Genomic DNA, 27262 nt, shown 5'->3' on the forward strand with positions numbered 1-27262 from the left:
AAATTATATGTAACCAAAATGCCTAAGTATATAAATACCACAAAATAATACCAACCGATATTCGCATCATTTCGTTTTCTTTTTCCCTATTAATTCGATCTTCTTCCTCTTTCCTTAACATATCGGTCAACAATTGCTTGATATGTGGCGGAAAATCATCAAAACCCATAGCCCGAGCATTTCGATCCTTATCTATTTGTCTGTACATTAACATATAGGCGTTTGTACTCGACGAATAGGCCCCTGAATAGTATCCCCTATGAGGGCCGCCACCATACGTTTTTCTTATATCTTCTTCTGTAATCTATAAAGAAGCAAAAAAATTACTTAGCCATTTGTGTATTAAGATTAACAACATTTATGAATTTTAATTTTTAAATTTTAAAACCAACAACAATCCTGTGAAATTTGTAATATTATGTTCCTTGTCGACTAGTCTATTTTCTTTGACGACTCCGAAGTTTTCAAAAAAATTAATATTTCCCTCTATTTTATATATATTATTAATAACAAAAATAAATTAAAGTCAATTGATGGAACAAAAACTAAACTCGAAATTCAATAGGATTGTCAGCAACAATTTTATTTATTTATTTATCACTATACAAATTCAACTTCTGTGAATTTCAACAGACAACTTTTAAAAAAATAGACATACTAAATACAAAATGAAATATGCTAAATTAAAATCGTTTAATAAACAAAAAAGTTGTTGCAAAATGAATAACAAAATCGTTGTTTTTGAAACTATTATTAATAACTATTTTATTTTTTTATTGAAATTTATTTAAATGTACCTGTACTTGAGGATCTTATCGTGTTTGAATTGTGTGCATAAGTTGGGCTAGATCGGTTGAATAGTTTTTGCGAAATTTAATTACACTGATTGCAAATGATTTAATAACACATAGCACTTTTTAAGCTTATAAACATTTACACTAACATAATTTTTGTAATACTAAAAAACTGGTCTATTCAAATTTATTAAGAGTATATGAAAAAATTGTTTATAAATAAAATTTATTTAATATAACTATATTTTAAAAAATAAATAAATAACAATAAAAAGGCGACGAATTTTGGAAAATTTTGCAATGGAAATACGATAAATGTTATTTTAAAATTAAAAAAAAAAAGAAATAAAAATTTGGTTCAGTAGAACCAGAGATATTTCATTTTTTTTCCGAACTCTCGTTTGAAACTGTTGATTTTTTTGAAGAGGGCGGCTGGCCCTTCAGTCGGCTAACCTCACTCCTTTTATTTTAGTCGGAACGCAACGCACTCTTTGTTTACAACAGTCATGTTTAAACAGTTTTCAATAATTTTGTTTGCTAAAAGTTTTGTTAAAAACTTTTACTTTTCTTTTAGAAATTTACTTGATTAGTTCATTTCAGCCCTTGTAATGTAGCTAATTATCGTGTGAAGATAAAACTACCCAAAGAGTATTGAAATACTATTATAAAAATAATACCTCAATCAACCATGGGAGCTTATCGTCTATGCTTCGCCTAGCTCAGTCTCTCAAGTGTGAATCCGTTTTAGCTGGTAACAAATAAGACAATGATTTAACTATACCATTTTTCAAAGTAAAAACGTTCCACGTCACAATTTATATAAATTTACGTCACTTATATTTAAAATTTCCAGAACGTCAATCTTAGAGCTCAAAATTTCCTAACACAGCTAATAATACGAAACCCATACGGAACTGCTCGATCTTTCATAGGCGTCAACATGGTATAATAATCGGAAAATGGAATCATCATTATATTGGGAATTTTAGAATTATATAATTAAATAACCAAAAACATTTGTTATTATTAATAATATAAATTTTATGAAATAACTCTTAAAGTCTAATATTCCACAAAATAATAATTTTAATTAAATAGATTAGACAATTGTACGCAACTGATACGGGAATAATTCAAATTTTAATGACAGTTCAGCGTGTGGCAAAATTGATTAAAGTGTTGCCACTTTTTTAGAATAAGAATTTTGTTTATGTTTTGATTTCTTACACAATTTGATCATAATATATTATATATTAATAAATTGTATTTATAAATACATATTAAATTTAGATTAATAGCTTTACAAACTAATTATTTTTGTGTATTGTGATTAAACTATGCCAAAACAACTAAATAGTCTGTAGAAAGCTGATAAGCTTTCATTTAAGATAGGATTATTTTGAACAAGAAATAATGGCGGGACGTTTTTATATACGAGGCATTTTGAGTAAGTACCGTTTTGCGATTCCGCCGCCGCAGCGCTACGGTCGGCGTTCCGCGCATGAGCGGTGGTTACCTACATCTCTTGTCTACGCACTGACGCCATAACAGTCTGATTCTTCATTGTATACTTGTTTACACCAGTGTTTAAGATGCCTCCAACAATCGTGAGTCACGCTGATTGTGAAGTACGGGCTGTTATACGATTTCTTAGTGCTAAAGGCGTTCAACCGATCGATATTCATCGTGAGATCGTTGAAGTTTACGGACAAAACATTATGAGTGATGGAATGGTAAGGAAATGGGTGAGAGCATTTAAAGATGGCCGCACAAATGTGCATGATGAAGAACGGAGTGGGCGTCCTTCGGTCATTAATGAAAATTTCGTGCAGAAAGTGGACGAAAAGGTGAGAGAAAACTGACGCTTTACAATTTCATCATTGTCCGACTGCTTTCCTCAGTATTCTCATAGTGTTTCGTATCGCATTGTTACCGAGAACTTGAATTACCGGAAATTGTGTTCACGTTGGGTTCCAAAAATGTTGACGGATTTGCACAAAATCCAACGTTTAGGCAGTGCATTGACTTTCCTTGAGCGGTACCACAGTGAAGGTGAAGATTTTTTAGACCAAATTGTTACTGGTGACGAAACGTGGGTGGCCTACGTCACACCAGAATCGAAACAACAATCCATGGAATGGCGACATTCATCATCACCCAAAAGTTTAAGCAAACAATTTCTGCCCGGAAAATCATGTGCACAGTTTTTTGGGACAGAAAAGGAGTATTGCTAGTGGAGTTTCTGCCTCGTAATGAGACAATCAATGCAGCGTCTTATTGTGAGACATTGAAAAATCTGCGTCGTGCAATCCAGAACAAAAGACGTGGCAAGTTGAGTAAGGGTATCGTTTTGCTGCATGACAATGCCCGTCCACATGTGGCTAATCAGACCAAAGATCTCATCAAATCATTTAAATGGGAAACTATAGACCATCCTCCATACAGCCCTGATCTGGCGCCCAGCGACTACCATTTGTTCCAGCACTTGAAGAAACACCTGGGCGGTCAGCGTCTTCAAGACGATAACGAAGTCAAAACATTTGTGATGCAGTGGTTAACAAGTCAGGCGGCAGAATTTTATCAGGAGGGTATTCAAAAACTGGTGCCACGTTATGACAAGTGCCTCAATATTCACGGAAATTATGTAGAAAAGTAGATTAAGGTACAGGCTTTCATGTAAAAATAAAATTATTGCCATATCTTTGCACGTCTTTTTTTAATTCCAAAACGGTACTTAGTTAAAAAACACGCCTCGTATAATGTTGTATTAAAATGTTTTCTTATGTATTTTAGTGTGTTGCAGTAGTCTTAAAACTAAGTGTATTTACTGGTAATATAACAGTTTGACAAATAGTTGACATTTTAAAAATTCCTCACTTACTAACTACTATTCTGATGTTTTAACAACGCTGTGCGGTTCTGACGTCGTAAATCTTGAATTAAGTGCAATCATTTTTATAGCAAAAACAACCCTGCCTAATGCTTTACATTAAATAAATTTGTAATCGATACTTGTGGCATCGATGGGCTGCTTGCTTCTAAATATATGTGCTATGTGGCCTCCAGAGCATGTAGTTAGGGCCTCCAGAGCATGTGGGTAGGCCCTACTGACAGCTGCAATTATTCCATATAAAATTTCACAAATATCCCATAAAATATTTAGTAAATCCAATAAATTCTCCAATAGAATATTCAGTAAATTCTCCAATAAACCCAAGAGAATTTTGCAGACGATAAAATGAACCTTATAATAATTTTTGCCTTCATTTATAAATTCAGAAACAGGCAAAAAAGAATATTCCCACCACGTTTAGAAAAGGTGATTGACAGAAAGTAGGGAGACTAAAATGAAGTTTAGCACAGACGTCATAGGACGTATGCCTATGATGCAATTAGCTCTTCTGTCAACATAGAACAGAATATTTACTAGTTTTTTACTATTTACTACTACAGTTTTTAAGAGGTGTAACACTTTAAATAAGCAGATAATTTTTCACAACAATATAGTTAACATGGAAAAATCATGGTTGTAAGATCTTACAGCAAAACAGCTGTAAGATCCATAACCATGATGTGCTAGTTTGGTAGAACAAAACAACGCAGAAAAATGCAATAACAGCCTTGCAGAAACGCAAAGACTCGTTTGTATAAGAATCACGGGTACAATTCAATTAAACACCACGGTTGATCCACCGCAGTTTTAAAAATATTGTTAGATCTTGCCCTTCTACATACACATTCACATGTAAGGAGAATCGCGAAGTTCAGTTAGACTAACCCATACTGAATCTAAAACCCAACGAGCTGACCGAGCATCTGGAGGTTTTATGAATTGAAACAACGCAATAAACGATATTATGTATGCAGAACAGGATTTCAAACATACAATAAACATCATCATAAAACGAACGGGAGTCACTACCAAATAGGATCGTTTAAATCACAAGAGATGCCCTCGCATATTATAGACTGTCAAAAACACAAGAAGATTGGGTCCAGTTTACTGATTCCATTCAGCTGTAACTTATATTAAAGAATTTCTTTGGCCACATTTTTACTCGCATTATCTTCTTCCTGTGGGAAATTATTTTAACGAAACGGGTTTTAATTTTTTTTTAATAAGATATTTCCAGTGTTTCGGCATAGTGTTAAATCACATTCAATATATTTAATAAGGCTAACTTAATTTAAATAGAAACAAGTGTACTACATTGGCATTTTCTGTTTCTTATAGTTTATTTAAGGTAGAAAGTCGCGAATTACTTCTACATCGGTGTTCTTAGATATTTTATGGAAAATATCAGGCGCCATCTAGTGTTCTATGGATTAGGGAAACAGAAAATGTCAATGTAGTAGATTTGCTTCTATTTAAATTAGATTACACTAGTCAGTGGATGACAAAAAGGTTTTGTATTAACCACTGTTATACGAAGGGAAATATTTTTTAGATATTTCTGTAATATTTTATGTAATAGAATGGCTGGTTTGACGTGATGTGAATATTCTCGTATATTATTTAAAGGTTGACTTAATTCACAATTTGACATCTTGTTCTATTAAGGCAATCATGTTTAAGCTACAACTTAGGAATTTTTTAATTTGCATTGATAACACGTAAATGTTTAATAAATGCAGTGATTCACTTGTGGTTGTCGGCCGCAATTTTTTGTAGTCTACTTATATTGATTAACTTTTGTCAGTTGCATATCTACTGACTAATTACTTACTTATTTGGCTTGTAAATTAAATTTATTACCTTCTACTTAAAACAAATAACGTTTGCACTGAAATACATAAATTACATACGTATTTTATTTTTTCTTAAAATTTATTAGGCTTCGTATAAATGTAAAAAGGTTTCTTACCCCTGTAACACTTTGGTCGTTAAAGCAGTACCAAAGATTTTTATCGAAATCTTTGATATAAGCATAATAATGACCACCTGAAGCGCTTCCAGAGTGTATCATAATACTGAATAATTCGTAGATAAATGGACCTTTGGCTTCTTCATCGTGATTGTTTCCTGAACTTACATCGATACCTGTAAAAAAGTAAATAAATATAGAATATTTTAATCTGTTGAAAAGAGAGTACAAATTTTAAGCAGAAAGTATTGTAAATAAAAATCATTTTTATAGTAGCTTAGAATATGCATACAGATATTCTACCAGTGTCGCAGCCGTAGGCCCTTGGTGATGGCAAGGAAGTCGCTTTTACAATAACTTTTGTTCTAAAGTTTAACATTTTCACGGAAACCGTCTATGGACGTCTATAGACACCTTACATCTACGACGTCCTCAAACGTCGCACAGAGTGGTATTTTACATAAAAAGCTGGCCTAAACGAAAATTTCAAAAACTAGCATTTAGTTTTTGAGATTTTCTTACACTTTTTTGTATGATTTACGATTTCTTTATTTTTATAATTCAAGTGATTTTTGTAAAGGGGCAGTTATGAATATGCCAGAGGAAAGTAAGTGCTTAATATTAAACCATTTTGTAAAACAATTCTACCCCTACTCTAAGTTTCTGCACCTGGAAAAGTAATTTAGGCCTGTATCTGTCGTATGTTAGTATGGGCTTTTATTCATTTATATTAGTATAACTATTACGTCACTCAGGTGTTCTCGAAGTCCATTATATCCCATTCTCGTGCCCCCTTAAGAGCAATGGCTGCAGATGTAAATATAAATAATGATCGACTTTTTTTAATAAGAAATTTTTTCGAATAAGAAAGAACTGTGTTAGATTCATTGATATAAATAGCAATTTTTTGTATTAGCCACCTGAGGCATTCCGTCTAGTTGAACCAATGCTATTATATACCTCATGAAAATCTGGTTATTCCGAGTCAATTGTCATTGATTTGGAGAATACGTCGTACACAATTTTTATCTGATGGTCTAAACTGCTACCTATATCATAAATCTGATCACATAGCCGCAGTCTGTACTAGTACTAAGAGCTCACAAACAAATGCATATCAAACATCAATCCAAACTAACTAAAACACCCTTCCTTCATATAGCAACTCCCCTGAAAATAAAATAAAATCCTGCAAAAACAATGAGTCTGGAGACATTTTTGTTGCGTAACAACAATACTTAATATTTTTAGTCTATTTTTGTATCATATTATTTAGTTTATTTTTGTATCATACTGTATATTAGTTTAGATATATAAAATTTCTTTGTACTAACTAATAATCTGTAAAGCGCCGTTATCTTGCATTTAAATAACTTTCTACACAAGTTTCTAAAACCTTCATAGAATCGTAACAATGAAAGGATTAGTATTTTCCAAATTACCCTCTGACGCATTCCAAAATTCCGCAAGTTGAGACAAATACCCTTATCAGGTAGTTTTTATCAATGATTTGAAAGTTAAAGGTATTTGAAAAATAAACATATCTTTTAATACGTCGAGGGGTCAGGGGGGAGATTTCGGAATGTTTGTGATTGAGGGGAGAGAGTGGACATCAGTATCAGTTCAAATTCCAGCACGGAAGGAGCGTCAGGCTACTCGCCCCAGCGGCATATTAGTGTTTTAAACCAATCGGTATATTAATAAGTTCGTGTCAATATTGTATTACCGACAAGTGTGTATTATATGCAAGTTATCGGCGTTTAAAATACATTGTATTTGTTTAAATATATTTGTTCAAACGTTCTTTTCGAATCTTCATTTTTCCCAGTTTTCTGGGTGGTCCTTCAAAGAAATATATATATATAAAGTGAACCTATTTCCCTAAGGAAAAACGTTATTCCCCAAGGGAAAAAACCAGCGACCTATTACTGGTGCGTGAAACAAAGCCATCAGGACAAAGGTGTAAGGACAAACACCTACATCTTCGCTCATGTTCCTTCGAACCGGACTTCTTCACATTTCAACTTCGAATCAGAGATCTTCGCATGTCTCATCTTCAAGTTAGACATCAACGCAGCATCTGCAGCATCTTCCAGTAGGACGCCTCCAGACTCCTTCATCCTGGTAGCTGATTTAACGCCTAGCATCACACTCAACAAACTGTAAGTTTTTTAATTTTAGTATCATTTGTGAAGTGCACACTATAAACTCTTTTTGAACATTTTCGTTAATTCGCTATTATTTTTATAATTATTATATCCTTTTACTTATATTTTCGATTTTTAGTGTAAATTCTCATATTTTCGCTATATCTCTGTGTTTATTACTATTCTTCTGTTTTTTCAATTTAAAGATCAAATTCTTTCACATATTTCTCGCTTACTAAATCTTAATCTAATTCAATCAGCTAATCATGGATAAAACGGTTGATGATATTGTTAAAGTAAAAGATGATCTTGTTAAGGCATGAGGTCGAAGTAAAGCTTCGATAACTAGATTGGAGAATTGGTTTAAAGAAAATGAAAAAAGTAATATTTCAAAAAATGAATTAATTTTTAGAAAAGACTATCTATCAGACGTAGAAGACAGATTTTTAACGTTAGGATCAGCTCTAAAGAATAAAATTGATACAATTTCAGTAAATTCTGTTGTGAGCACCTCAGCTCAACAAAATCATTCAAATAACCATCATATCCGCCTACCGGAAATAAAAATTCCACATTTCGATGGAAATATAGCAAATTGACCTAGTTTTATCGAGATGTTTACCAAACTTGTCGTAGATGATTTAAATCTTTCAGATATTGAAAAACTAATTTATTTAAAATCAATTATCAAGAACGAACCTCTACAACTAATTGAAAATTTGGAAGTTGTAGGCTCAAATTTTTCCGTTGCGCTCGATACACTTAAGAATAGATTTGAAAACAAATGTTTAATAATTAACACTTATTTAAAACAACTTTTGAACGTTCCTGAACAAAAAATACTGCTCAAAACTTGCGAGAATTCTTAACTCACATAAAAAAGAATTTAAGTGCGCTAAATAATTTAAATATCTCCGACAATCTTGCAGATTTAATTTTAATTCATATATTTACACAAAAATTAGATTTTAATATGAAACGATCCTTTGAATCCGAAAGAGATTTCAACGAACTTCCTACAATAGATGAGTTTTTGAATTTTATTGAAAAGAAATGTAAGATATTGGAAAATTTGATCTTTGAAGAGAAAACAGTTTATAAATCAAAACCGTCTCTTCATATTTCTATAAATAATAGAGATACATCTTTTAAATGTTTCGTATGCAATTCTAACTCACATAAAGTATACTCTTGCCAACAATTTTTAAATTTGTCCGCTCAAGAGCGTATGCAAAAAGTAAAAAACAAAGGTTTTTGTCTCAATTGCCTTGCTAGTGGTCATATGTCTAATTCTTGTTCCTCATCTTCGAATTGCAAAACCTGCAATAAAAGACATCACTCTTTGCTTCACATTTCGCACCCGTCGGAAAATATTTCACGGCAAAGTTCGTTTAGATCGAATTCTGAAAGTCAACCCGCCCAAAATCAATTTGTTCGGAATTCACGTCATCAACGTCCAAATCAGCATTCGTCTCAATTCACTTCGGAGAATATTCATGCAAATTCGCAGAACAACTCTGTTCCAAATGCAATTCCGCAAGGTTTACCAGATACGCAAAATCTTCCAGGGCCGAGCAATATTTCGTCCCACTCTGTATATTCGAACAATCTGCAAATTTTACTCGCAACTGCTTTGGTAACTGTTTATGATGTTGAAAACAATCCCATCTCTGTTCGTTGTTTAACAGACTCCGGTAGCCAAGTTTCGTTCATAACAGACAGGTTAGCCAAAAGAATTTGTTATTCACCCTATACCAGAAATCTTCAAATATCAGGTATAGCTCAAACTTCTTCTGTTTCAAACAAGATGGTAGACCTTAAAATCTATTCAAACACATATCCTGGTAAAAACTTTAATCTGTCCTGTGCTGTCCTCGAAAGCATTACGTGCCAGCATCCACAAGTCGCGCTGGATTTAAATTTATTAAAAATACCAAAAAATATAAAACTTGCAGACCCACATTTCTGTACCCCGTCGGACGTAGACATGCTTTTAGGAGCTGATATTTATTTTGACCTAGTTACTTACGGCTTAATAAAATTAGGCCCCAACCTTCCTATTCTTCAAAACACTCATTTGGGTTATATTGTAGGTGGAAATATCCCATACTCTCGTTGTACAATGTTAGGATCAAACGCGACTCCTTCAAAGAACAATGCTCACTCACATTATTCAAATATTTCGTTACACGTACAAACTGCTGATCTTGATTCTCTTTTAAAGAATTTTTGGGAAATAGAAGAGACTAAACCACTCACTTCTATTCATGCAAAAACATTAACTCCCTCAGAACAGCGAGCTGAGGACATATTCAAATCTTCACTAACAATTCTTCCTAGTGGCAGATTTCAAGTAGACCTACCTCTGAAGACTCCTAATGAATATCAAAAATTAGGTGAATCATTTCATTTGGCAAAAAGACGTTTTTTCAATCTTAAAAAAAGGCTTAACAAATCAGACGAGTTACGGCATCTGTACACAGAATTCATATCAGAATATGTTTCTTTAGGGCATTGTAAATACGTTCCCCTTTCTAAGCTTAATGAATCGTCCGAACATAAGTTTTTTCTCCCACATCATTGTGTTTTCAAGCATGATAGCTTAACTACTCGACTCAGGGTTGTATTTGATGGATCAATGAAATCAACCTCAAATGTGTCTCTCAACGATATTATGCTCAAAGGTTATACTGTACAACCTGATTTGTTTGAAATTCTAATTCGCTTTAGACTTTACAAATATACTCTTATCGCCGACATCGAAAAGATGTTTAGGCAAATAAGAATCAACCCAAAACAGACATTTCTACTAAACATTCTGTGGCGCAATTCCCCGCAAGAAGAATTAAAATGTCTAGAACTTCAGACCGTGACCTACGGCACAAACTCAGCTAGTTTTTTAAGTACTAGGTGTCTTAAAGAGTTGGCAGTTCGAAATAAAGAAAAATACCCATTAGCTGCTGATGCTCTAGAAAATTCTTGTTATGTAGATGATATTTTACATGGTGCAAATGATATCGAGACTTTGTACAAGACTTATAAGCAACTTTCTACGAGTCTAAATTCCGCTGTGATACCACTCCATAAATGGAGTTCTAATTCTTCCGAGTTTCTCGACTCTATTTCCTCTGAATATCAAAAATCTAATTATGTAATAAAACCCGACAATTCGTCAAATAAAGTTCTTGGAATATGTTGGAATTCTCAGTCTGACATGTTCTCTATCTCTCTTCCTGACATTTCTAGTGAACCAAAATACACAAAAAGAGAAGTTCTATCAATTATCTCTTCTATTTTTGATCCTCTTGGTCTAATAAATCCGATTACTGTATCTGCCAAGTTGTTAATGCAAAAAATTTGGATATGTAACTTAAATTGGGATGACAAACTCACAGGAGAAATTTCATCAGAATGGTTGAATTTTCTAGCTCACATTCCTGATCTTGCAAAACTCACAATCTCTAGACCTCTGCTCAATCCGCTCAATATTTCTCGAATTGAAATCCATGGTTTCTGCGATGCAAGTATGAAGGCATATGGCGCTTGTATTTATTTACGGGTTTTATATGAAAATGGAATCGTTTCATGCAACTTAATTACTTCAAAGAGTCGTGTAGCTCCGCTAAAAATCATTTCCCTACCCAGACTTGAATTATTAGGGGCTGTTTTGCTTTCTACCCTGATTTCAAATATCTTTCTTATTATTTCACCAAAGGTTTCTTCCATAGCTTCGGTTAGGCTCTGAACAGACTCCCAAATTGTACTTGCATGGATAAATTCTCACCCTTCTCGTTGGTCAATCTTCGTAGCAAACCGTATAACTCAAATACAGGAGTTAACGCGAACTTATTTATGGAGTCACGTAAGTTCTAAAGATAACCCAGCAGATATTCTGTCTCGCGGTACCACACCGGCCCTGCTGGTAGACAATACATTATGGTGGCATGGGCCCCATTTTCTAATGAACGCAACCACTAAATTTAATGAATTTGTTCCAAATATTGATATAACAGATATCCCTGAAATAAAAGCCACTTTACACGCTGTACATAATTCGAAACCTACTCTATATACAACTTTTTGTAAATTCTCATCTTTCACTCGGTTACAAAGAGTAATTGCATATTGCAATAGGTATATTTACAATCTTAAAAATAAAGAAAACAAAAGAAATGGTGTACTTTCGGCTTCCGAATTAATAGAAGCCGAGCAGAGAATAGTTAAAATCATTCAACTAACATTCGTTCAATCAGAATTTAAAGACTTAAAGCATCAAAAAACAATAAAAAATAAGGTTATCTTAAAATTGAATCCATTTATAGACGCATCTGATTTAATAAGAGTTGGTGGACGACTTCGCAATGCAAATGTTTTGTATAATCAAAAATTTCCACTTCTTCTTCCTACAAAATGCCAGGTAGTTAGATCGTTACTTGAAAGAGAACACATTCGCCTATTGCACACAGGCCCTCAAAATACATTGTCAAATATTAGACTCACTTATTGGCCTCTTGATGGACTGAGAGAAATCAAGAGGATCATCTACAAATGTAAGAACTGTTACAGATTTAACGCAAGACCAGCTCATCAAATAATGGCCGATCTACCCAAAGAACGGTTTCAGGTCTCTCGACCATTCACAAATGTCGGCATCGACTACGGCGGCCCATTTCAAATAAAATCTTCAAAACTGCGACATGCTCCCATTTGTAAGGCTTATATAGCAGTATTCGTATGCCTCGTCACTAAGGCAGTCCATATAGAGCTAGTGTCCAGTCTTAGCACCGAAGCATTCCTACTAACGTTAAAAAGATTCATTTCACGCAGAGGTATTCCTAAAACCATTTATTCGGACAATGCGTCCAACTTTCTTGGAGCTCGTAATCAGTTAAAAGAGCTTTATGACTTTTTTATGGGAACGGATGTTCTACCTACCATAAAAGAATTTGCAGCCTCAACATTAATTGAGTGGAAGTTCATTGCACCTCGATCTCCACATCAGGGTGGAATTTGGGAAGCAGCTATAAAGAGCTGCAAGTATCATTTAGTAAGGATGATGGGCAAGAATATTTTTACATTTGAGGAATTAACCACTATTTTGGCTCAAATAGAAGCTGTTTTAAATTCACGACCCCTCTGTCCATTGTCAGACAGTCCAAATGATTTTTCTTTTCTAACCCCCGCTCATTTTCTCATTGGAAGCAGCATGACTTCCTATCCAGAAAAAGATATCTCGACAAAATCCGAAAATAGTTTATCACTGTGGCAGAAATGCAGCAAAATTCAGCAGCATTTCTGGAAATGTTGGTCTAGGGATTATTTAAATCGCCTCCAAAATAAGCCCAAATGGTTTCTGCCCCAAGAAAACATTAAAGTCGATGATCTTGTACTCCTAATCGATGATAACGCTCCTCCTCTAAAATGGCCACTGGCAAGAGTAATCGAAACACTGCCAAGTAAAGACGGCAGGGTTAGAACTGTAAAACTAAGAACTAAAGACGGAACATTTATAAGATCTGTTGTTAAAGTATGTCCTTTAGCCCATACTCATTTAGATGTAGGTCACATCAACGGGGGGACTATGTTGCGTAACAACAATACTTAATATTTTTAGTCTATTTTTGTATCATATTATTTAGTTTATTTTTGTATCATACTGTATATTAGTTTAGATATATAAAATTTCTTTGTACTAACTAGTAATCTGTAAAGCGCCGTTATCTTGCATTTAAATAACTTTCTACACAAGTTTCTAAAACCTTCATAGAATCGTAACAATGAAAGGATTAGTATTTTCCAAATTACCCTCTGACGCATTCCAAAATTCCGCAAGTTGAGACAAATACCCTTATCAGGTAGTTTTTATCAATGATTTGAAAGTTAAAGGTATTTGAAAAATAAACATATCTTTTAATACGTCGAGGGGTCAGGGGGGAGATTTCGGAATGTTTGTGATTGAGGGGAGAGAGTGGACATCAGTATCAGTTCAAATTCCAGCACGGAAGGAGCGTCAGGCTACTCGCCCCAGCGGCATATTAGTGTTTTAAACCAGTCGGTATATTAATAAGTTCGTGTCAATATTGTATTACCGACAAGTGTGTATTATATGCAAGTTATCGGCGTTTAAAATACATTGTATTTGTTTAAATATATTTGTTCAAACGTTCTTTTCGAATCTTCATTTTTCCCAGTTTTCTGGGTGGTCCTTCAAAGAAATATATATATAAAGTGAACCTATTTCCCTAAGGAAAAACCTTGTTCCCCAAGGGAAAAAACCAGCGACCTATTACTGGTGCGTGAAACAAAGCCATCAGGACAAAGGTGTAAGGACAAACACCTACATCTTCGCTCAATTTTAACAGAAAATACTGAAGATAAACACTCATTCTGAAATATTAACTCCATTGTGTACACCTCCTGTAGAAAATCCAGAAATTATATTTGTCCAACCAAAGCCAACAGTAACAAAGAAGCCAAAAGCCAACAAAAGATACAACAAATATCAGAAAACAGTTTCCGTTATAAGAGCTAATTAAGGGATCAGGGATCAGGATCAGTAAAACAGCAGCAAAAAAAAAAATCTAATAATAATGTTTACTATACAGTGTCTCCGTAAAGTATGGAATAAATTCGATATTTCCTTTAATGAACAGCCTTTTTAAAAAAATCTAAAACACGTCGATTTTTAAATTTAATGTTCTACATTTTACAATAAAATTTCATTATACAAGGTGATACACATTACAGTGATGACGTCATCGGCTCTTTTTAAATGTAACACCCTGTATTTTAGGACATTTTTGCATCGATAAAAATGAGCTGATTTCAAAAAAGTATAATACTCGGGTCTAATGGATATAATTTGAAAGATATGCGCTTAGAAAATAAATTATTAATTTATTATCAACTGCAAAAAAGTAGCCTACTTCTAGTTTTTGGTAAACTGTAATTATTTTTAGTAACGTCAATAACAATTAAGTAGTACAATTGTATTAATTCGTGAATGTTCTGAATTATTGCTTAGAATTAATTTTAAGTAGAAATGAATTTGAGTGTAAAGCAAAGAATTGAAATAGGTACTCATGATGATTGGGTATGCAGACAAATCGCGAACTCACGATGTAAGTGTGTAATTTATTTAATGATAAATATTCAGAAATACCCATCATGCAGTCAACAGTAAGTAAGATTGAAAATGAATTTGGAGAACTTCTGTTCGTAAGGTTAGTGGTGATCTCGATGTTTGCAAAACAACGGTACACAAAGTACGTAAAAGTAAGTAAAGCAAGTAAAATGCACAGTTGTACAGGAATTAAATGAGGATGATCCAGATAAAAAATACAATTTTGCGAAATAATTGTCGTCTCCGGTGTAATTAATAAACATATGAAATAATGATAGCATCTTGGTGCAAGTTTCCATGTTTATAAATTTTTCTAACTATTGCGCAATATGTTGCAATATTGCGTAGTTAGCCGGTACGCTCTTCTTGTGGCATTGTCTTGAAAAGGACAATGCCTTTATGGTTTATTTACTTGGTGGAAATAAAACACAGGTTTTCTAAGAAGAAAAAAAACTCAGCTTCAGAGTCTTAGAAAATTTGCAGAGCCCTTCGAACGAAGTTCATTTCAGTTTCATTTCTCAACCAATTAAATTTAATTATAAGTTCCAGAAGGAACTCTCTTGGTTCAAAATATTATTTTTTCTGATATGGCTACATTCAAATTAAATGGCGAGGTCAACCGTCAGAATTGTAGATACTGTGCAAAAGAAAACTTCAACTGGATGCGGGAACATCATACACAATACCCGCAAAAGGTAAACGTATGGGCTGGTATTGTAAGAAACAAAATCATTGGACCCTATTATTTCGAAGGTAATAATAGGGCCAGCATACTTTCAGTTTTTAAGTGGGTATCTCGTACCTACTTTAGTTAATTTATTCCTAAGTATAATTAATCTTGGAGGATTATTTTATGTGGGGTCATTTAAAGAATTTTGTTTATAAAAAAACGAAACCTGCAAATTTTGGAGACTTAAAAACAAGAATTCGTAAAGAAATAAACAATATTTCTCAAGAACGCATAAACAAGGTTTTACAAGAATTTGTACAACGTTTGGGTTACTGTTAAATACAACAAGGGCTACAATTCGAACATTTAAGATTAAGTCATGTATTAATAAATGATGTATTAATAAATGGATTACTTTCAAGTTATTTATTATAATTTATTTATAATTTATTAATATTATAAATCAATAAAAAATTAATTTTCTAAATGCATATATATCAAATTATATCCGTTGGACACCCAGTATTATACTTTTTTGGAATCAGCTCATCTTTATCAATCTAAAAATGTCCTAAAATACAGGGTGTTACATTTAAAAAAAGAGCCGATGACGTCATCACTGTAATGTGTATCACTTTGTATAATGAAATTTTATTGTAAAATGTAGCACATTAAATTTAAAAATCGACGTGTTTTAGATTTTTTTAAAAAGGCTTTTCATTTAGGAAATATCGAATTTATTCCATACTTTACGGACACACTGTATAGTGATATACACTATACTTAGTTACCCACACTGTAGACTGTCCACTGTTCCAGGTAGAGGGGAGAGTAATTTATCTTGTGAACTTGGCTGCGAGCTGGATGGTAAAAGTGGCGATAGACATATTCATTTTGTGACGATGATCGATTTATACAGATTCATATAAGCGAAAAATGTGTAGTGTTTTACGGGGCCAAGTTGTTTTGTAAACATTTTTTTAATGGCATAGACTAGGCGTGAATCAGCCAGTTACAACATGACTAATACCTCAAACATAAAAATTTAATGACCGTAAAGTCCATAAAATATCAATAACGAAGAGTTGAATAATATGATTTAATTACTAGAATTAAAATAAGATACAAGTTAAATATAGCTTCCTATCAACATTAGCAGTGTGTTCAAAAAACGATATACATAATATAATTCAAAATATTTTTTTTGTATTATCTCATTTTTATCTATATTTATATACCATCAAGATGATGAGGTTCTCAGAGTTCCACAGCAAACTCTTGAGTAGCTATCTACTCAATCCGACAGCTGCTTTGCTATGGACTGTCCAAGTTGCCCACCACACACAGACACACACTCATGTATATATATATATATATATATATATATATATATATATATATATATATATATATATATATATACACTTCCCCAAGAAATTAACGCACCACTTTGAAATATTAAAATATTTTACTAGCGTTAATAAAAATTTCCATTGTAATATTATATTTTGCAAGCCCCTTGTTTATGTTATTCGTACACTCTATATTTATTGACTGTGTTTTATCGCTATAGTTTTTTTTTTGCAACAAAACAAAAAGAAGCAAAAAATGTACTAATTCTATAAATATACTAATTTCCAAGTGTTCACGAATTTTATTCGGCTACTGTTTAATTGTTGATTATTATCAATTATGTTTATTATGGAGCATCAATCACGTAATTTAACCCGAGATGAATGTGCCCAAGCAGTGATACTGTCGGAAGAAAGTTGGAGATACCGAAGAATTGGTCGTCGGTTTAATGTGTCCCACACATCCGTCTCACGGGTGTTAGAATGTGTGTACAATAACGACAGACGTGTTCGTGTGTTGCGACGACCCAACGAACGATATGCTCAGTGTAACTTCTCACACACCACGTTTTTTGGTGAAGGATCCGTTATGGTGCGGGGTGGTATTTCTTTGACCGCACGTACGAACCTAGTGATCATACAAAATGGAACAGCTGAAAGGTACATATTGGAGATCCTGGAGCAACATGTAGTACCATTCGCTCCTTATATCGGTGAAAATTTCTTACTAATGCAAGATAATGCCAGACCTCACGCTGCACAGATCGTCAGAAATTATCTAGAAGAGGTAGAACTTTATGGAATGGCCAGCACATAGTCCGGATTTAAATCCGATTAAAAATTTCTGTGATATCCTTGGTAGGCGATTAAGAGCGACACCAATCCCACCAAACAACTTACAGGAAGTGGGAGAGAGGCTGATCCAGATTTGGAGAGAACTAGACCAAAATGAAATACGGCAATTAATTTTAAGTATGGGCCAACGATGTGAGGCTGTTATACGTAGTAGAGGTGGAAACACTCGTTATTAAGACTTTTTTCATATTTTAGTTTACTTTTCTTATCATTATTTTTTAAGAATTTTCCGTTTTATTTTTTTTTTCTCCTGTACTTCAACCTTTTCTGATGATTAGACAAATTGTTATAATTACTAATAAAATGTAGAATAAATCTGGTGAAGTTTTATTTTTTATTCTTTGCCTGTTTACAAATAAAATTTATTTATTGAAGTGGTGCGTTAATTTCTTGGAGAGGTGTATATATATTGATACTTGACAGTACTAGACTATTTTGGTACTTAACAGAAACTTTACTAATGCATTATAAATTCTCTCATTTCCATTAGCTAAGAGACAAAGGATATTAAACGGGGCCTGTATATTAAGATCATGTAATTGTTGAATAAAGTGATCTGTTTCATTCTTATATTTTTGTATATTTATTTACATTGTATAGTGCAAATTACAACTATATAACTTATAAACCACTGTATAATTGTACAACCACTAATTGTTATGGTTGCTGTGATACATTTCCATAAAAAAAGGCTATAAAAATATAATGAAGCAGACTATGTAAAAAGTGAAGTTGAATTACAATTAGAGTATCTGAATCATTCAACATATTTATGTTTTTGAAATCCCATAACCCAATACTTTGAATTTAAGAAACCAAAAGATGAAAGCTTATAGGAGCACTATATTATAAACAAAAAACGATAGAAAAAATGTGTAGAATAAGATTGTGAATATTCGTCCGACTGCCGAAAAGAAATAGGTTTTTTTCCTGTTCTTTAAATCGATTTGTCTAAATCAGTATCGGATTGTTTCACCAAGCAGCTGTGTTCCTTTAATTAAAATTGGTTGTCGGGTGCGTTCTGCAACAGCTGAGCTTTTGCAGTCATCAGAGTGACAATTATTGTAACGTTCCTCTTGAACTGAACAGTCATTACAGGGAATGTCGTAAATGCTTGGAGTATACAACGGCTCTCTTGGATTTGTGGTAGCTCATATGACTTTCTTATATCATCTTTGTTTGTTGGAAGATGAACTTGTCTTGGTAGGTAGTATAAAAATTGAATGCCTTTTGAACTGCTTTTGAGGTTAAAAAAATCCAAAGACGTTGTTTCAAATAGCAATAATGATCACCAAATTCAGTAATAACGAATAAGAACAAAAATAAAAAACTAAATGTTTTATTAATTATATTAATCAAACCATACCTTCATCGCTATCTGCACAATTGTCGTCCTGGCCGTTAACTGTAGAAGATGCATCTGTTCCTTGACAACTTTCATCGTCTGCTGATCCCGAATCGGTTGTACTACAATCATCACACTTGACAGCATTATCTCTGTCTTCGACTGTTTCATTATCCGAGCGGGGCGTAATGATAAATGAATTTAAATTTAGTTTTTCTGAAAACACAACCCTGAAAATAAAATTAATAGTTAAACACTTTTAGTACAAAAATGAGTACCAACATCCGGAAAGATAGGCAGCACAAGTACAGACAATATTTTTGAAAGTTTTTATTTACTCTTAGGCCAAAAAGGGTACACCAGTGAACACTTCACATAACTAGAAATAGAATTACCCAGATCGATATAAAGTTGTGAGAGCCAGTAATCGGATAATGCCATTAACAGTTCAGGTTCGTTTATCCGTTATGCCCAGCCGAAGCTGAGCGTTTAGAAGTATATTAAATGCGGGGTAAGAAGATCTTCCCGAAATAACAATTCCGGAAATAATATTTTCGTTAATGCAGATTGAACAGAAAAGCACCGACAGAAGATTTAATAACCTGTGACATGCTGAAAATTTGAGAAAACAATACACAAGAAACATTCAAAATTTTGTATAAGTATCTACTATACTATATTTCAAGAGTTCTTCTTCTTGCAGTACCGTCTCCTATCGGAGGTTGGCTACCATCACAGCAATCTTTACTTTGTTGGCTGCAGCTCTGAACAACTGTATTAAACTGCACCCATACCACTCCCTTAAATTTCGCAACCAGGAAATCCTCCTACGTCCCACATTTCTCTTTCCCGAGATTTTTCCTTGGATTATGAGTCTAAGCAGAGAGTACTTTTATCCTCTCATTATGTGGCCCAGATATTCCAGTTTTTTCATTTGTATGGTTTTTATGACTTCGCATTCCTTCCCCATCTTCAGCATTTCAAGAGTAAGATAGAGTAACTTCTCATAAAAAAAAACTAATTTGATATGCATATTTTGGTACCTGTGCTTGCCTTGCCCTACGACGGCAATATTTTAGCTTTAGCTCATATATTGTCGTCTATTTAGATAAACATATCTGCACATCACCTGTCAACCTTAAAAACGCTTCTATTTACCTACCATTGTTTAGAAGAATAATTTATTGAGGTTCGTTTATAACTATTGAAATAATTTTATTGCTAGTGAAATAATAAACTTCTATAATGGGTTGTACGAATCCTTTGTGCCCAGCCGGAGCTGAGCGTTTAAAAATATATTAAATGCGGGGTCAGAAGATCTGTCCGAAATAACGATTCCAGAAATAATATTTTCATTAATGCAAATGGAACAGAAAAGCACCGACAGAAGATCTAATAACCTGTGACATGCTGAAAATTTGAGAAAACATTCCACAAAAAACATTCAAAATTTTGTATAAATATTTACTACACTATATTTCAAAAGTAAGATAGAACAACTTCTCAGAAAAGAAACTAATTTTATATGCATATTTTAGTACCTGTGCTTGTCCTACAATGGCAATAATTTAGCTTTAGCTCCTGTTTTGACGTCTATTTAGATAAAACATTTCTGCACAATACCCGTATACTATAAAAATTCTTCTACTTGCCATTGTTTAGAAGAACGGACGATGAAATAGGTATACAGGCCATATATGTACATCAAGGAATTACATTAATTTGTTTGGGTTCGTTTATAACCAGAATATTTTCTTCGTCTTCTTCCTCTTTATAAGCATCTGCTTGTTCATTGGAGGAATAATACCTCTATGGAAGGTTGTCACTCCATCTTTTGCGCGGTCGTCCGATACTTCTGCCGATTGGTAACTGATCTCTTGCTATTTTGACGACACGGGTCTCCTCCATTCTGCTTATGTGGTTATTCTATTCTTTTTTTCTATTTTGTGTCCATTCATTTATACACTGTACGTTACATTTTCTTCTAATGTCCACTTCTCTTTCGATCTCTCAGCGTATTTCCTATAATTTTTCTCAGTAATCTCATCTCTGCCGTTTCCAGTAGCCTTTGCGTTGTGGCTGTGTCGGGTCTTGTTTCTGAGGCGTATGTCATTATTGGTCTTACACGGCTTTATAAATTCTTGACTTCATCTCAGTGTCAATGTGTCTGTTTCACCATATAGTGTTATTAAGGCATCCTGCCAGTCTATTTGCTTTTTGTACTTGATCTCTGACTTCTATGTCCAGGTCTCCATAGCTAGACAGTGTAATTCCCAAAAACAAGTAAAGCCTCCTCAACGTTATGACTGCGATTGGGAAGGGGTGGGGGTAGTTTGAACTGCCGAATATCTGGCAAGCAAGTTTGGTGGAAAATAATATATTACCACTATAATCAAGCGAAATCGTCTGCAGTGGGTAAGACATGTAGCCCGGACCCCGGGATACGAGGACGAGGCAGACCAAAACTTAGGCGGATAGAAGGGATAACACATGATGCTGAGAAGATCGGTGTTGTCAACTGGAAAATCCAAGCAAGGGGCAGAGCAGAATGGCGCAGAAAGCTTGAAAAGGTCAAGGTCCTTTAAGGACTGTAGCACCGTGATATTGATGATATGGTTTTAGATAATTACTAAATAAATCTTAACATTTTAGATATTTTCGTTTTGTTAAATTTGATCAAAATTCAAATTTTGATCAAATTTAACCTTTCATAAATACATACATAATAAAAATATTCAACACATACTTATGAAATATATTCTTTCAATGATTATAAACTTAATGAAATAAAAAGTAGTGTATGTAAATTCTGCACGCCTATGTATTTTGAGTTTCGAAGATTAAAATTCTGAGAAGATACTCTACCTACTTTATTTTTAAAATACACTATAGACGTCTTGTGCATAGCTGACAGTATTTACTTGCTTTGTAGTATAAGTGTGATTATAAATGAAGTAATAAAATTTTAAATTAATCAAGTACTTACTTGTCATTGAGTTTAATTCGATGCATAGTAGTATAATCAAAATCGAATCTTTTTAAATGCAACGTGAGCAAATATGGAAACTTCGTGAACTTCAACCCTTTATGAGCGTCACATTTCTTATTGCATTTTCGCAATGATACTGGTTATTTCCGTCTAACGTCTCTGGTTGAACGAACGCTCTAAGGGCTTCTTCGACGCTATTATAGGCCACCGCATTTCCAAAGGGTCTTACCGGCAGAGGAATATCCAAAAATGTGTCTTCTCTTGATTTTTCGGTGCCACATTCCAAACATTTGACGTAATCTAACATTTTGCCCTCATAGAGGTCGTTTATCAGGTTTGCCTGTTTGGTGTCCTTGAATTTTTGTTCTAAAGCGTCAAACATTACTCTAAAATATTAAAACTGTTAATTAAAATATAGGCATCTATAAGATAAAATTAAACAAACATATATAAAACTCAAGAGAAAACCTTTTTGAGATCTCACATGAATATATGGTTAGCGAAAATTAATGGCGAGGTGAGAGAGAGTGAAAGGATTTTTAGAGGACTTGTCCTACCAAAGGAACAATTGAAAGCTCGGCATTCGTTCGTGGCATATCTGCCTGTTGTTAATTATTGCTAGAGCTATTTGCTGTTTTCACCTATGTTTCGTTGCTATCGATTAAATAATTGTCGCTAATGGGTTTGTTATATATTTCATAGTTCGGAAGTTTAAAATGAGATTAAACTTACCTACAGAGTTCTTGAATATCATGCTGATGCCAAGCATCACTATTTTGCCAACCGAAACTTGTGGTTAAGTCTGTTGTTTCTACAGCAGATTTCGAAGATGTCTGTAAGTTCAAAAACAATTTTTGCAATTGGTATGGTATTGATCTGGATTCGTTAACACCGTCAAATTCCCAGTTGTATAGGGCGTTCCGGAACTCTGGAGTCATGTAAAGAGCCTGCAGCAAACTATTTAGGTAGCAAGTCATGGCCTGGTTGACTAATCCTACGTAATTGGTAGATTCTATTATAATGGGCTTCAATGAAGGACGTGTCGACGGTTTGTAGAAGTCGCAGTAATTCATCACTGTTTGGCCACTTTCACATGTGCTGCTGGAAACTTCTCCAGCTGTAGGACTCGCTGAAGCACCTATAACAGATTTAAACAATGCAGGAGAACATATAATATTTAAGTATAGTAAAAAAATTTGCAAAGAATCTAATGATCATCAACAAAAGTTGTCCATATTATACTGGTTTTCAAGGTCATAATAAAAATAACAAATAATATTCAGTCAGTTAATAAAATTCATTGAAAATAATTTTACCGAACTCATTTGTTTCATGAATATCTGCGAATAATGAAGTATGTAATTTAACTTAATAAATACTAACCTCTAACTAAAGAAATATATCTTCCTTTAGGTATTGTACCCATTAGGATATATATGTTATAGTAGTTGCAAAAGTAGTGGATTAGGGAATTCCTCAATAGTTTTTGCAGGTAATTTGTATTGTATTCAACAATAATTACGTTCACATAAAAAAATGTTTGTTTATACTTCAAACAACTAAGCACTGGGAAAGCTTACAAATAACTTTATTACTATAGCTACAGTCATGATACTATGACTAACAAGATAATTGCGCATTGCGCATACTGAAGAGAGGGGAGATTGAAATCGTGACGTATAGTCGGACAATCTTCATTAACCCTGCGGTGCACGGGTTGGGTCTGTCGGGCCCATTCAGTTTTTCGAATATCTCTATTCGGTCAGCGAGTCTAAGTACGGTCCTGGCGGTCTAGGTACCTTTCGATGGCATGGCCAGCTATAATCCCTCAGTTACTAATGCGTATTGAACTGATATTGTCGATGTTATATCTGTTTTAGTTCTCTCAGACCCAACCAGTTCCTTAATGTAAGTATTTTTTTATGAAAGAACAAAACAAAATTTACAGGGCATTGTTTTTAGAGCTTAGCAAAACAATGTATTCTAAAGAGGGAGAAGTAAAACGTTTGCAATGTCTCTACGAGAAAGTTGCAACCGACGAGGAAGAAAATTATGAAGATTCAGATTCTGGTAAGTGTATTGTTGGAAAATTATAAAATAAAGATGGTATTCATAAGAGTCTTAATTTGATTTATCAGACACCGAACTAAACTTACAAGAATGTATTCCACAAGGTGGGTCAAACCAACACCTTTATTACAATACCAAAGATGGAGTAAAATGGAATAAGACATGCAGATCACGAAATGTTAGAACTAGACGAGAAAATATTATCACAAAACTTCCTGGAGTTATTCGTGAATCGAAAAGTTGCACAACTGGAAAGGAATGCTGGAAACTGTTTTTTAATGACAAAATTATAAAACATATTCTTGAATGTACTAATGTATATATCGAGCGTGTGTCCGTGAGATATAAAGACAGTTCCAATGCGTGGCTAACAAATATATATGAACTAAAAGCTCTGATTGGCCTGCTTTACTTAGCTGGGGTTTACCGTGGAGGTAGAACTTCAATTTTTTACTTTTGGGAAAAAAATGGTACAGGCATTGTCATAATATTTCCAGCAACGATGGCTCTCCGCAAAATTAATTTCATATGAAGTGCTTACGTCTAGATGATATTCGTACAAGGGACGAACGGAAACAAGTAGACAAACTTGCATCAGTTAGAGTCGTATTCTGGATGTAGTTGAAAATTTTCAAAAATATTATACCATTCGCCAATATGTCACTATCGGTGAGATGCTATTAGGGTTTAGAGGTCGCTGTAGTTTTAGAATATACCTTCCAAAAAAACCGGACCGATACGGTCTGAAGGTATATTCTTTGGTGGATTCTCGCAATTTCTATATTTATCAATTAGAAATCTATGCCGGTACACAACCACCAGGTCCATATTCTATCAGTTCTGCAGCCTACGATGTGGTTGAGCGGCTTTGCAAACCAATCTTTTGCAAACGGGAATTCCGACAGTATTTAGATAGTCCATGACAATTCGTAGTGTATGTGGACGCGCATTATCCTGCATAAATAAGAAATTATCCCGCAACGAAAGGAGCGTACGTTATAACATTGTCCTCCAGACACTGTCGTATGTATCTGTTTGCAGTTAAAGGTTTGTGTTCGATGAAAATTAATTCGGTGCCTCCGTTGAAAGAAATGCCCGCCCACTATCGTATTACCTCCGCCACCAAATAGCGTTCTGGGTAAAATAATACAGCAAGGTGCAAATCGTTTTCCGGGTCTCCTCCATACATGTCCGCGTCCATTTGGAGATCGTAAGCAAACACGGGACTCGTCAGAACACTTTACAACACTCCGTTACTGAACAGTCCAGTTATTGTGATAATTCGTAAATCGCATTCCATTATCGGTGAGCTGTTTTTAATCTAGGGCATGTTACTGGCTTATGAGAACGTAAACCACTTTCATGAAGGACTAGTTCGTGCAGAAATATAAGTTTCTAGAACATCTAACAAACAACTAACGCGAACATTTGACGTTAAAGAGCGATTCCGTAATATACTCCAGTCGTCGGAGACGAAAATGCCACTGAACCTCTAAAAAATCATTCGAACAAGCTGAATTTTGTCGAGAATATTAATTTTAGGACCCCAAAAAGTATGCAGAAAAGTTTACCACTTTTACCCCCGAGCTTCCCCCTAAAATCCCCTCGCAGGGGGGTAAAAACGCAAAAAAATTGATTTACCAAGAATCTGTACACAGTAGAAAAAAATGTTAATAATAAATAATAAATGTAGCTGAGATAATTTTGAATAAAAATGTTTATAAGCATTTTTGTGTAGCATGAACCGTTCTCTTTGAAACAATGCTTGAAACGATCATCGATTTTACATGTCAGTTACGCACGCGAAGTCAATATTCAATAAAATTTGTATCAGCTCAACGGTAAAAATTCGATATCTTTTGATTCAAGTGACCGATTGACAAAAATCAAGATGCGTTTTAAAGGTAAAAAGTCCATCTTTCGTATGCAATTTTTGTATTTTGTCGCAAATAAACTCAGATTTTATACAGGTGTTAAATAAATAAACGTGGCGCGATTTTTGCCATTCTTTATGATTCTTACGAGGTCAATACAATTTATCGCTTACATTGACAGGCCACTATGAAGTTTCGATTACTAAAGCCTAACCTTTAAAACCCATCGCTTGAAATTTTAGTTTTGAGTGGCAACAAATTTGAGGCATTTGAAATATGCTTAAAATACGCTTGATTTAAACTTTCACACAAAAAACGACCTAAAACATTTAAAACACAGTCTTCTTAAGTGCATTTTCCGTGACGTGTGATCGTTTGTAATGTAAAACATTAAATTCTGCGTTTTTTATTCATATTTCAAATGCCTCATATTTATTACCACAACTCAAAATTGAAATTTCATGTCATAGGTTTTAAAGATTGATCTCTAAAAATAAAAATTTTACAACAACTGGTCAATAAAAGTGATTAATTTTATTGATCTCACGAGAATCATAAAAAATGGCAAAAATCGCGCCACCTTAATTTATTTAACACCTATATAAAAACTGAGTTTATTCTCGGCAAAATACAAGAACTTCATACGAAAGCTGCACTCTTTGCCTTTAAAACGCATCTTGGTTTTTGTCGATAGGACATTGGGATCCAAAGATATCGAATTTTTACCGTCTCGCTGATACAAATTTTATTGAACATTGATTTCGCGCGCGTAACTGACATGCAAAATCGACGGTCGCTTCAAGCGTTGTTGCCAAGAGAACGGTTCATGCTACACAAAAAATGCTAATAAACATTTTTGTTTAAAATTATCTCAGCTACATCTCAGCTCTTGGTAAATCGAATTTTTGCGTTTTTACCCCCCTGCGAGGGGGATTTTAGGGTGATGCCCGCGGGTAAAAGTGGTAAACTTTTTTGTATCTTTTCTGAGGTCCCAAAATTAATATTCTCTGCAAAATTCAGCTTGTTCATATAATTTTTAGGGGTCAACTCTCTGACAACTGGACTAAATAGAAATCTTTAAAAAACGTCATCACGCTGATCTCTGCACCTTTTTCTGAGAGCATCATGGGCGGTAGTTTTGACAATATTCAAATGATTTGCAATATACCATACTGCGA

General features: G+C 33.9%; 1 protein-coding gene across 1 annotated transcript in view; it reads right to left on the minus strand.

Annotated features, from left to right (window-relative positions):
* Usp47 (ubiquitin specific protease 47) overlaps window positions 1-27262 on the minus strand; it is a 94391-nt gene that overhangs the window by 36022 nt on the left and 31107 nt on the right. The window contains 6 exon segments of the mRNA XM_072526273.1: window positions 56-304; window positions 5660-5835; window positions 19173-19381; window positions 22138-22267; window positions 22270-22526; window positions 22873-23278. Coding sequence (XP_072382374.1) covers window positions 56-304; window positions 5660-5835; window positions 19173-19381; window positions 22138-22267; window positions 22270-22526; window positions 22873-23278 — 1427 coding nt within the window.

This window comes from Diabrotica undecimpunctata, chromosome 3 (genome assembly GCF_040954645.1).
Source record: "Diabrotica undecimpunctata isolate CICGRU chromosome 3, icDiaUnde3, whole genome shotgun sequence".
NCBI lineage: Eukaryota > Metazoa > Arthropoda > Insecta > Coleoptera > Chrysomelidae > Diabrotica > Diabrotica undecimpunctata.